This window comes from Polypterus senegalus, chromosome 17, assembly GCF_016835505.1.
Source record: "Polypterus senegalus isolate Bchr_013 chromosome 17, ASM1683550v1, whole genome shotgun sequence".
Classification (NCBI taxonomy): Eukaryota; Metazoa; Chordata; class Cladistia; order Polypteriformes; family Polypteridae; genus Polypterus; species Polypterus senegalus.
Window position 1 is genome coordinate 30686800 of NC_053170.1, and position 13735 is coordinate 30700534.

General features: G+C 37.1%; 1 protein-coding gene across 1 annotated transcript; it reads left to right on the forward strand.

Annotated features, from left to right (window-relative positions):
- The first annotated feature begins 538 nt into the window (after nt 1–538).
- Nucleotides 539–13735, forward strand: sh3bgrl3 (SH3 domain binding glutamate-rich protein like 3). The gene is made up of 3 exons (XM_039739456.1): nt 539–703; nt 11250–11417; nt 11913–13735. Exons 1-3 carry the CDS (start codon nt 554–556, stop codon nt 11976–11978), a joined length of 384 nt encoding a protein of 127 aa, XP_039595390.1. The 5' UTR covers nt 539–553; the 3' UTR covers nt 11979–13735.

Sequence of the window (13735 nt, forward strand, 5' to 3'; positions counted from 1 at the left end):
AATATTTTACTTTAAGTTGGGGGCAAAATAACGGTAACACTTGTTACATTTTCAGAGCCATATCGGGGGCGGGACAGAGCCCACCCCAACTTTAGCAGCATCTGGTGCAAGGCAGGAACCTAACCTGGACGGGACGCCGCTACATCAAAGGATTAACTAGGCGCAGTTCGCCCACATCTGAGGTCTAAATCGTGCCTGGATGAGTTTGACGCCATAATATCACCCACAACATTTTATCTAAACTGTCTGAAATCCAGAATGTTGGTGACTGCTGTTCAGTTTTCCGAAGATCGTGTTTATGGAAAACAACAACGTCCCCGTGTTTCTGTGAGGGTGTATTCTTATGCTGACTTGCGTCCCTGCTTTGTTTTTATTCATTAAAAAACGCATCTAACAGCCGTAAGATCTCGGGCATCTGCTTAATTACTGGACACAGACAATACGTAACAAAGTATGTCTAGTAAAACCTGCCAGAACTGAGACCACAGTACTTCGCAAAGAACGTAAACCATAGTGTATTGTTCACGAGCTGGCATTGGTTTCCTCCGATCACATGTCGCGTGCACACCCGGGAGGAGGCGCCACAGAGAAGCTTTGCGGGAAGTGCTCTTCTCTCCTAAGTGGCACGGAAGAAGGGAAGAGGAATACGGCTGCAGCGATGGTGATCAAGCTTTACTACACAACCGTCACCGCATCCAGAGAGGTAAGCACCTGGCCTGCGGCGAGGCCTCCCGCTTGCTCTTCTTGTCGCCCTTGTGAATGTCCCGCGTGCTCATTCACGCGCTCTAATTGAAAGCGCTGGGTGTCGACGCGACGCTATTGTTTGTAAAGGCGTCACACCCAGTAAGGCAGACGGCCGCTTCTGGAAGGAGGATCAGACGATGACGATTACTGTTGGCTCGAGGCAGTCTTTTTTAAATTCAGTTTGTTTGATAAATGCCTACCCAACAATCCGGAATTTTACTTTAATACGACTCGGAAATTATGCATAGTTTTGGTGAATTTAACACCTTTAAACAGGAAACTGAAAAGGGCACGAGGCCAATGCTACAAGGTGCATACTGCTGTTTGGATGAAGATGCAAAAAGGTTCATTTATCACACCCGGATTTCGTAGAGCATGCTGGATCTCGTTTAATCCGATTAAGAGTCGCGGGGACCCGAAGTCTATTTCGACAGCAGTGGGCGCTCGTCCATCGCTGGGTCGTCACAGACAAGCATCTGCACTTGGACTCGCTAATTATTATAACGAGCACCCTACAGTGTGGAGGTGGAAGGAAATCCAACTGGGAGAACGTGTACACTTAACACGGACACGGCGCAGAATTCGTAACCAGCACGCTGGATCCGGAATGCGTCCGCGTTATTCACTGCGCCATCGTGCCGTGCGTCAAATCAATCAAGAATTCTAAATTATACAGATCGTACATGGGTAGTTTTCATGTCAAGCGATTAACGGGAGAAAAAGTTGCCGTGGAAAACAGTCTCAAAGCTGTTCGAAATAAATGGTCGTAGGTGTATTACAATTGAAAGTTACCTTAAGTATTTTTAACGATTTGAAATTTCTCCTTGAATCTTTTAGCATATTTAAAACATGCATTTTTACAGTAGTTTTAATTGTTAGCATTATAAGAAAGCATTTCTGAAAAAAATGTCTTGTGCTGGATGTTTGCTAGGATAGGTGCCAGCTCCCCCTTAGCCACCCTGGATTAATTGATGGATGTGCTGTACATAATGGCATATTGAGAGAGATTGGTGCGGCTGTTTCAGGGCTCTACTGTCCTGAGTTCAATACCAGCCTTGGCATTCGTACTGGGAATCTTGCATTATCTCCCTCAACTCATTTATATTTCTCTTTCTTATCCCAAAATATGTGTAGTTTAGATAAACTGGCACATTCAGAGTTGAAGTCAATGATACATTAACATATGTACAGATGGGATCTTTTTTGCTAAAACTTTTTTTTCCCCCTACTATGAAAAGTTGACTCCATTTAACTTCATCACTAAAGTAGAAGTTTTAAACATAAAGTTGGAAATGACCCTTTCCACCTATGCTTACTCCTGGCAGTATTCACCTTCAGTTATTTCTGGATAGGTTAAACGGCAGGGGCAGTGGCAAATACGGTTAAGTGAATATTTCACAACATTTATTACTGCTGCTACCTCACAGCACCATGAATCTGTGTTCAATCCCCAGCCTGGCTGTAGTCTTTGTGGAGGTTGTTCCTTCTGACCGTGTCTGTGGAGATTTTCTCTACATACTCTGATGCTCCTCCACACCCCAAAGATGAACATATTATGTTACTTGAGGCATCTAAATATGGCATATATGCAGTGGACTGGCAGCCTTTAAAGAGTTGTTTCCTTTCTTTTGCCTGAAGCTGTCACAATACCCATTTGTCATCCCCCATAACCTTGTACAATGTTAAAGTAGATATGAAATTGGAAGACTTATTTGCAAATTGCAATGCTTTTTTGTTTTAATTCAATTGAAATGTGTGCGATTGCAGTTGAATTCCACTTAGAAACAGAAATGAAATCGATTTCTTTGGTTGGTAAAATATCTGCAGCCCTGGGAGTGTGCAGGGCCAGGGTGTATATATCAAAATCTGTTTATTTTTGGATCTGTCTGTTTTTATGGTTAAAATATATGTGGGAGTATTTGAAAGTAACACAGCATTTTCCTAGCAACTGGGGAAGAGGGGACTGGATTGTCCTGGCTATGGAAATGCACTTTCTCTCAGTATGGCAAAGAGTGCAAGGGTTTATGCTGACCCTGAATATCCATCATGGTGGTAGGAGTACTTTCAATGTTATTTCTTGAGTAGATTTAATTTCTTGCCAATAATGGAATGCAGCATGTTTAATTAGATGGCTTGTCTCAATACATCCTGGTATGTTAGAAATTTCATCGGGTATGGTCTGAAATAATCATGGCAATGGCTATATGAAGCTGGTGATTGGTTTGGGCAGTTAGAATATAAACCCACTAAAACCTTCCTACACCAACCCTTGACAACCCAGCCTGTGCTCACTGAAAGTCTTTACTTTAACACTCTAAATATTCACACAAGATTTTAATTGCTGCAGTTCCCACAGTTCTACTAAAGGTGGCATACAAGTTTTTTACTCATTATTTGTTGAACCTGATTTTTCCAAATTCCGGTCTTAATGGAAAGAAAACAAGAACTAAGGATGAGATGTTATCTTTTTTTATTTTAAATGGTCCTTCTCACCCTCATGGCCATTTTAGAATAACTAGTCTGCGTAATTGGCACAAAGATAACTTTGACTGGTATTTGGACCCTTGGTGGGAGCTCTGTTGTCCACTGCATCTCCATGATACTTTACTTTTTTCATCCATTTTTTTTTCAGCCTATTTGTTCCAAATCTAGGGTGTGAGAACCATGAGTCCACCATCCTGATAGCACTGAGCGTTAATCGGGGAAATCAGCTTTGGAACTTAATGCCTATCCATTGGCAGGGCATATTGAATCTGCAGCAAGTTGGCAAATTTTGCATCCTGTTCATGCACTCTTCAGTGTATGCAAGCAACAAATATTTTTTGCAGTGTTTGATCTATCGTTCATAATAACTCAACCACTCATTAACATGTGTAAAAGAAAGTAAATAAACCAAAAATGATACTGTCATAAGTTAATAAGGTGTGACAGATAGGGGGTGCTATCGCTCCCTTGAACCCTCAGACTAATACGTCAGACACCAGGTAAAAGTCCAAAGTTTGGATTTATTATAATAATAATAATGTGCACAAATCACCCTCCTCTCCACACTACTCATACAAATAAATACAATTCCCAATAATCAATAATCCTCCTCTCTCTTAGACGCATTGCCACCCAGCTCAGCTCATTTGTTTGGGATTTCCCAGAGTCCTTTATAGTCCTTGACCCAGAAGTGTTTCGCTCCTCTCGGTCCATGTGATTGGTAATACTTCTGGGTCAGATAAAAACTCTTCTTTTTCATCCTGGAAGTACGTAATTTCCTCTGTCCCTGTGACCAGGACGTACTTCCGGGATATAGGGCAAATACAAGTCTCTGAGCCTCCCTGCAGCGGCCCCCAAGGTATCCAGCAGGGCTGTGAAGGAAAACTCCAATATCCATGATGCCCTGCTGGAATTCGGGGCATCTCCATGATGCCGGAAGGACTCCATCTAGTGGTGTGGGGGTATTGGCCGGGATGAACGGCTGGCCATAGCTCACAAAGGTCATCATTGTCAGAAATCCAGAGTACAATCAAATTCAACATGTAATGCATCATCACTCACCTGCACCATAATTAGGGGGTATAACTATCTTACCTAAATACTTCTGTCTCCCTTTTCTGAAATAATTACTTTACCTTGAAGTAGGAGTTATAATTAAAGAAGACTAGAACATTGTTCAGATTACCGCAATGCATTTTCAAGGTTAACTGTTTAGATCAGCTGCTGGATTATTTATTTATTTACTTTAACAATCCTAGAAATTTTTTTCAGTTACCACAGTAAATGCAAAATATGAATACACATCAAATGCAAAAAATACTTGGCTACATTACTGGCAATGCTGTACTTTTCATTAAACCAATGAAACAACTAATTCAAAAACTGACAAAATGGTATGTCCCCGTCTGAAATCTGAGCTAAACCTGCCAGGCTGGATCTTACTGATGTAGGAATGGCAGCTTCTCAGTGTCTGACAGGAGAGTTCCATGCAGTTTAGTGGTCATCAAAGCAATCCTGTATTGGGCATGCATGGTATTTGTATTTCTTCCCAGTTTTCATTTCAGAACAGTGCTGCATTTTGTACAAATTTAAATTACAGAGTCCAAACAACTGTTCCAAACTTGGCTTGTTATTTTTAAGTAATACATGAACTCTGTTCTTCACCAGAATCCTTGTATTACTTGTGATTTTGTGATGTTTATTTTCTATTTTTTAGCCTGTTAATATTCTAAAAGTAACTAACATGTACAACAGATTACATGTGTTATTCGTGAATGATTTCCTTTGAGAAACAGCAGATCAAGTCACTTCCTCCATTGTACATGCCTGCCTTCACTTGAACGCCCACCCCATTTTGATACATTGTTCCTCAAAAAAAGTTTACATTTTTTGTGTGGAAAGTAAATATTCTTTGTATATGATATTAGGACAGTAGAAAAAAATGATTCATTTGAAAATTCTCATTATTAATAATTTTTATCTTTTTACTTCTGCACCACAGTTTTTGCATATTTTGCAGAGCTCCTGCATTCATTTTTTTACAAATGCAAACAAACCAGTTTTTGATTGCATAACCTACAATGGTTGTCGGGTTATTCTTCTCTGTAGCAATGGTAGCTGTATAGATGACGGTAGGCAGTCCCCGTGACTGCACCCATGCTTAACTCTTAGTTTATATGCCCCCCCCACCCCCATATTTCTGTTGACTCTAGCTTTTTTGTTTTCTGTCACATTTGCAGGACATAGAAGTTTACTCAGTATTGCTTGTTGTGGGTGTGTGCATGTGTGTACTCAAACATATTTGTGAGATATGAAATAGTTTAAATAATATTATTGCTGCTCATGTTGGAGCTCTTTGAAGGCTTAAATATAACAGAAAGTGAATGTATTTGTCAGTGGTTACAGGGAAAATCCTTTCTGGCTTCTCTTTATTTCCCTGATGCTCAGTGTGTTGTGCACAGCTTTGAAAATAGAACTATTTTTGGAGTCTACAGCTTTAGCTGCTTTTGGAAAAAGCTCCAATGAGTGGCAACCATGCATAACTAGTCTGAACGTTATTTTTGTCTGCCAAAGTGCTTGGCTGCTTTTTTCCATTCCAAATGCTTGTTTTTAGACACTCCCATGTTAAGGCAGACTTTTTAGCTCACATTTGGCTTCTTTCTCAAGTTCCAATGCAAGTTATTTGTTATTTAAAACTTCCAGGCAAGTTGCCCTGTTAAAGACCCATCATTGATTTAAGTTTTGTCTGAATAATCTGGATTTGCCAGGTAAACCTAAAATACATCTTGCCCAAGTCGTTCCTAGTCTTTTGTCTCTCCCTCTGGGAATGTAGGCACATTTTCATAAGAGCAGTGTAAAGTGTTTTCCCCAGAAACTGATGTCCGATGACTGTAGGGGTATCCAGTAAGAAGTCTTCTGGACCCACCTTAACAGGCTTGCTCACTTTCTTGGCTATATGTCATTCTACTTAAAGCAGCAAGGGGAACAGACCAGAATAGATTTTACATCTCTGATATTTTATAAACAGAGTTTGATTCAATTGATGGCTTTGGACATATAGATATACTAGGGGGCTTCGCCCCCTGCTCACTTCGCTCACCAACCCTCCTGCCTGCGCTATGTGCCAGCACCTTCACGTCTCTGCGGCTCGCGTATATGGATTTCACTTTCACCAAACAATAAAAACTTTTAATTCTCAAGGATAGGCCTCTTAATTGGGAAGAATTACTTTTCCCCGATGGCAACACGAATTAGACGATCTGCAAGTCTCCGACTTAAAGTTTAAAGCCAAACAATATCTACATACTTCTGTCATATCACCTATGTCCATATATTCAATCTCTTTTCGCTTTATCTTTTCATCAATATCGTATTGAATTTTGATTCCCTGTTTGGAATTACATTGTGACAATGCAATATATAACTGCCCGTGAGTGAATATCGTTTCTTTCTCTCTACAAGAAAAGTCTCTGACAATAGCATTCACACAAATGAGAAATAATTGAACCATGTGCGTGGTTGTACATGTTTTAGATGTGGTCAGGACTTTTCCAAATCTCTTTGCATAAAGTCTTGTCTCGCGGGGCTTCAAATTTTCTTTCGCGGGATTTCACTTACACCAAACAAAAAATCTTTTAATTCTCACGGATATGCCTCTTCATTGGGAAGAAACACTACTTTTTCCTGATGGCAACACGAATTAGACAATCTAGAAGTCTCTGACTTAAAGTTTAAATCCGGACAATATGTTCAATCTCTTTTCACTGTTCCGTTATTTCACAGAGTAATAATTTGTTTGTTTGTGCTAATGCAATCTTTACAATCATTTTTTTGAGACTTTTGAATTTTCATACTTCCATTATTGCTACCCTGCTCTGCTTGTGCCAATGTTTTTGAATTCTTTATGACATTCTACTTAGTCATCTACTCTTTTATCCTTACCCTGTTGTACACATTGATCCTGAGATCTTCAAAATACTCTTATCCCCTAATCTTCATATTCTTAACAATGAGCACTGGGCGTGGTTAAATCTCTTGGTTAAGTCTCGTCTCGCGGGACGTGAAAGTGTCTCTCTGAGAAAGTCACATCTCATCTCTCTTCCCAAGTTTTTTTTTTATTATAATAGAGAGATGAGGGTATAGGACAAGTAATTGCAGAGAACACAATTTTCTAGCAGTACCTGCATGTATTAGTGATACAAACCATGGCAGGTGTTAAGGACCAGAGCAGAGTGCTCATTGTTAAGAATATGAAGATTAGGGGATAAGAGTATTTTGAAGATCTCAGGATCAATGTGTACAACAGGGTAAGGATAAGAAGGCAAATGATACAATTTAACAATTGTGCAAAGAGGAACACTCTTGCCTGTGAACAGATGACAGCTGCCAGGAAAGATGATTAGAAAGTGCCATTGTGTGTGTGCGCGCGCTTGTGTGTACATCCAGCACATAAAGAACAAGTGTATATCAGTGGATAATTGTAAGTAAGTCATCTACAGATATGCACTGATCTAAGCAAGGCCTTGATTATAGCCAGTGCTAGGTTTCTTGTATTGTACCCCATAGTTTCCTGCCTATGTAATGACAACATTCTTGATTACCTACAAAATTAACAGTTTCCGTCCTATTTGTATGGATACCTATTGAATGCCAAGTGAACTTTTCCTCTTTCTTAAGATTTTTCACTATGTGCAGCTACAAATGTAGAATACAAGATAATATTTGGCAACATAGGATAAAAGAGACAAGAGACCAAGTTGCTTTTATAATTACAATTTAAAGTGTATCCTATCCATAGAGCAGCCTAGTTACTAATACCTAATTTTTATTATCTTGGGTAGTCACAGTTGCAGTATAGAGACAGTGGCCACAGATACATTTACTAATAAACTCATTTTGCTTTGTGAATGTACCGCGATTCTCCAGCAGACCCCCGTGACCCTGTAGTTAGGCTATAGCGGATTGGATAATGGACGGATGGAGGTACCATAATTGCCACTACTACGTAACATTATTGATAATGTAATCATAGCTCTAAAAATGTTTCTCTCTGTAGAATATTAGTCCTTGGAAGAAGTTAACTGTACATAATTGTTTAGCAAAACAGATTAAATAGGAAGGTGATGTGAATTTGTAATTGTTTGTAAGCTGGAAAAAAGCAAAGTAGTGGGTGAACTGAGTTTGAACTTGTGAGGGTTGATGTGTCTGTGTTTGATCTTAGGACTAAATATTTTAGTACCAAGTTATTAATACTGTTGTCCTTTAGGACTAACTTTTAGAATATCTACTGTATACTCCAATTGCAGAAAACACATGTTATGAATGCTTTCCAAAATATTTTTATTTTTAATTAATATGTGGCATTTAAAAAAAAATAAATTTAATGAACCTTTATATCCCACCGTACCCATCCAGATACTGTAAGCTTGGTTTCAATTGCACAATCACCAATGACTGCTGTCACTTGCATCAGCAGTGATTATAGTGTATGTTCAAAACACTTCTTGCACTTTGTGAAACTAATCTCTCCATGTGTTGTGAAAGCAGAAACTGGCAGAAAGAGTTGTTTGTACATGATATTTTATTTTTTGTGGTAATTATTGAGCAATAGTCAAACATTAGGTTTTGTATATTTTTGCAGCAAACATCATTTGAACCAACAAGCCTGTAGTGAACCTAGTTGGTAAGGTTAAAAACTGGCAGGAAGTTCGTAATGGGTGTGAATTTGATGTGTTGCTTAACTTCATCTTTCCTTTATAAAATTACATTTTGCTTTTTTGATACAAGTTTTGATAAAGGTGCCAGATGTATGTGCACTTCTGGTATAAAAATTGTCCTAAGAATTGTCCTCCTGGAAATTGTAAGGACGTTATCATCCTTTATCTCGACCTTGTGTCAGTTATATTTTTTCCCTGTCATATAGTAATTAGGTTTACTTTATGATGTTTAGAATGGATTTATCTATATCACAAATAACTTATACAATATTTGATTTTTTTTTTTCTTTTCAAAGATTTTACTCTGCTTCCCCTTACCCTGAGGAGGCCTGCAGTGGCAACAAAATAAATTGGTTAGATCAGACTACCTTATCCTTAGTGACTGTTAATCTAATTTAATTACCCTGTCATAGGGTTTCCAAGACAGGCTGAGGAGTTTGAGGCCTTGGTGATCAGAACACACCCTTTTGACCTGCTTTTCCACAAGCAGACCACCACTCCAGTAAGGTACTGCCCTGCCCTTTGCGATGCACTGAAGAAGTGCCATAGCAAGACACCCCTACAGCTTCTAGTGCTTTCAGTATTTTTGAATTGGTGCCATCCACCACCCACTGCGGCACTTTGATTCTGTGAAGCTTTTAGTTACTTTGGAAGTCACAGTTACAGAAATACATCTAGTCCTAATAAATGTGTCTACCACTGTTTCCTCTGAGGAGGTGAAATCCACAGGGAGTATGAATTAAAAGTGTGTTCTTCATCTGGAGTTGTGACATAACCATCAGATTTAAAGCCAGTCTATAGGAATCGTAAATTAACAGTAAATAAACACACTAACCAGTTAGTGAACTTGACATTTTAAAATTGGTGGCTTTATATTAAATGTATTTATTTTACATAAAGTAAACTGCAATTACAAATACAATAAAAAAATAAAATAAAACAATGATCTGGATTATTTGCACAATTTGGGTCTTTTTAAGTAATTTATTTTACTTGTGACAGATACCTGGACTTGTCATTAAATAGTTTCTCTTCAGCAGCCTGGAAAAAACTGTGTACATGTAATTTCTTTAAATTTCTATCCATGTAGCAGTATGCCAACTGGTTATTGTATGCAACTTATTAGGTTTAAATTACTGAAAGTTAAGTTCTTGAGAGGTACAACAAAGAAAAATCCTTGCGCAGATAAATTAATCTTTGATAATTGAATACTTTTAATTTTTCTGAAGTGAGAATCTTTTATTGAATAATATGGAGTGTCATTACAATTAAAAAAAAATAAAATAAATACATTTTACAAGATCACTTGTGTAAATGGTAGTCTGAAGTAATGTTGAGTGGTTGCAGACATTGATTAAATGATACAGAAAATTATGTTTATACAAATTTGTGTTTTAATAAATCTTGCTTCAGTTGTATGTGTGCACCTGTAATCTTGACTTGTTTTTCAAGCAGGTTCATCAGTGTGTAGTGATTCAATTTTTTTTGTTTTGTCATTAATTATTTTCAGTAGTATAGTTGGAGGCACCACTAACTTGTTTACTTCCCATCAGTTAGTGTGTTGTGTCCAAAAGCACTCTTAACAGTATGGACGCATTAGGACAAGCTTAAAATGAATTCACTTTGGGCTTCGTAAAAGAATCCCAATGCAGTACAAGCAAAAAAAAAAAACATGATTAATACAGATTGAAAGGCTTGAAACTCAGAAAATGGATTGTTTCCATAAGTGCTGCTGCATTTATTTGAAAAGATCTTTTCAACAGTGTAAGTTTGATATTTTTTTTTCAAATGTTTCATGGTACCTGTTTTGTAAATGGGTCGATTTCATACATTTTGTATTCTGAATTTTGCTGGAAGGTAGTATTTAATGATGTGATTGTATATTTTCAAGATGAAGACACTATAGATAGATTTTCTTGATTTTGTTTTACTGGCACTGAATCCCCTAAAGAGTAAAAAGTAGACCTCTGTTCAAATGGGTGAAAGTCTTCAAACAAGCAAATGGAAAAAGTGCTGCAGTAGGAGGTTAACAAACTAATAAATGGGGGAATGTTTGTAAAAGAAGGAACTGTGTCATAATGCTGGTGTGTCCAGGCATTAAGACTTGTAATTTCTGAATCAAGTGTTCTTTGAAAAAGGACAAATACTTTTCCCATTCCCACTTGTTGGACAATTTAACACATGTTCTTGTTTTATGATTAATGTGGGATTTCAACGTGAAACGCAGGTTGTGAACCTAATTTGGTGCAATTTTATTTAAGTGTGTTTAAAGACTGTGCTAATATGCTTAACTGTGTTTTGTAGGTTAAATCACAGCAAGCCAGGGTGATATGTATCCTTGACAGTAAAGGTGTAAAGTATGAGCTCGTCGATATCTCTCAAGATAATGCTCTGCTAGAAGAAATGCGAACCTTATCTGGAAATCCTACCGCCATGCCACCACAGCTCTTCAATGGAACCAGTTACTGTGGGGTAAGTTATTGTGTACTATGTGTGTGACAGCAGTGTTTTGTACTAGAAATATGGTATTCATGAAAAGTGGGCATTTACAGTATATTGATAGATAGATAATACAAGTAATTGTAAACACTAATACAAATAATGCAAATGTGTGCAGGATTTACTTGTTAAAGGATAGTCTCGCTAAATTAACTAATAATGAATTGGATACTGTTTATTGTGTCACATTCATCCTACTCTGATATTAAGTCTAATATGAAATAAAATAATTGTATTTAAAACAAAAGGATTCATCATGTTAGTGAGTTTTAAAAACTAGTCTTCCTTTTTGAACCAATGGATATCCTCTTCATGCCACGTCAACTGTCACTGAATCAGGGGGATAATAGCTTCAGTTTCTTCAACTATATTTAAGCTTAAGAAGTGCATTTTTAGTTTAGAAGATTTTGTTTTTTTAACAATCACTAGTCTCTTAAGTATTTTTTGCTTTTTCTTAACCACCAACAGGATCATATGTTGCTTGAGGATGCTGTTGAAGACAATGCTGTTGAGAAGTTCTTAAAGCTGACTTAAATCAAGTTCATTTAGAAAGCTTCCTGTGCTGCAGCCACATGCTCCTGTGTCTTAACCCTGGCAGTGTTCTTGCTTTTCCATCTTTGTGCTGAAGGCCAAAATGAGCACATAAAATAAAAAAGTACTTTGCTAGGACATGAGAAGTGCTTGTAATGCTCATAAACTTGTATCATTCCTTATGTAACACAAATCGTTATTGTCACCTTTTTCTTAAAAAACAAAAAACAAAAGGGATCAACTAAGTACAGAAGACATTAACTGAAAGTAGCTGTATGTGATGCTAGAAATGTTTTGCCAATGATAATGGGAAATAAAAAAAAAATAATAAAGAAATGTACATGGATGAAATATGACAAATTGGATATATTTTCTAAACTTCCTTTGTTTTTGATGTTGCAGATGTGCCTGGTAAGAGAAAACATAGCAGGCATTCAGGTACAAGACTAAGTGTTAGTTAAAAGTCACACCTGTTTCAAACATTTGTAGGAATTACAAAAATAAAAGGTCACACCAAAGATGAGTACACATCCCTTAGTGGCTTACAGGTAGAACTTAAAGTTGAATTTGCAAATATAAAACAAAGTAATCATGTTGTAATAGCTAATGTGATTAACTATGTGTGTAGTCATAGAAAATGTAGAAATTTATATTAACAGAAGAAAAAATTCTAAGTTCAAGACTGTACAATGATAAAGTCTTAATATACAGTTGCACTCCTTCTAAATGCAACCTATTGTATCCGATATGCAGATGTTCACTATTCTGTAATAAAAATGTCTGCAGTTTGAATGTGATTACTTTCTCGGCATTGAATTATGGGCAGAGTTTCTTGTTTGCTGCTTTACAGCACTCTTGAACTCATATTAATGTAGTATTTAATGGTCCTATCTATCAAAATCTATTGATCTAGGCAAGAATTGGATTTTTGAAAGGATAAAATGTCTTAAGACTGCTGTCTAAACACCAGTGTATCTGAATTTGGAAAAACCATTAACTGCAGTATCAGAACTGCAACATGAGAAGCCTGCTCATGTGAAATGTCAGCAGGAAGTGAATTTCCGTCACCATGCCTTTCTTTTTTTTTTTTTTTTTCCTTTTCTAATAGCCCCACTTTTCAGAAATTCTGTTGATTAAATGATTGGTTGTCCAGTTTACTGTCTTTGCTTAAAAAAGTAAAAAAAAAAAAAATCCAAAGTAATATGTTTGACTAGTGAAATTAATCCGCACTCAGCTTTTTTGAACCAGTTCTTTAGTGCCAATGCATCCTTTTAATTGTATCTCTGTATGTCAATTAACTTCTTTTTTTCTGTAGACTCTGGTCTACAAATTTCAGAAGCACAACGTAGATTATGATTATGGCATGCTATCTGTGTAGCAATAGCTGAAGATTATTATTTCTTTTCAGAAATAACTTGTCATGCAGTTTGAATTATAATTATACCCTGACAGTAAATCTGGAAAGTGTTGATTTAATTTTCCTCTCTTTCCTAAATTTTCGTTGATACCTCATCTCAACTTTCTCTTTCAGCATTCCTGCTAGAAGTAAACTTGTACTTATTAACAGGATATTAATAAATGAAATCTTTTTTTTTTTCCATATAAGTGTACTTTAAGTCTTAATGTTCTTCAGTTTTCCCCCTAATGATTTTGTGGTATCATGTACTACTGCTTCACATGTTTTCTATAACTGCTGTGTGCAGAAAAGTTGCTTTCTATGATGACATTATTAAATAAATTTTCACAATTTGTTTTCCTTC

Excerpts from the sequence above, each read along its gene's own strand:
- sh3bgrl3 (XM_039739456.1), top strand. The coding sequence starts at position 554 with ATGTCGCGTGCACACCCGGGAGGAGGCGCCACAGAGAAGCTTTGCGGG. Across the intron at positions 704-11,249 it reads CCGTCACCGCATCCAGAGAG|GTTAAATCACAGCAAGCCAG; the intron begins GTAAGCACCTGG and ends TGTGTTTTGTAG. Across the intron at positions 11,418-11,912 it reads ATGGAACCAGTTACTGTGGG|GATCATATGTTGCTTGAGGA; the intron begins GTAAGTTATTGT and ends AACCACCAACAG.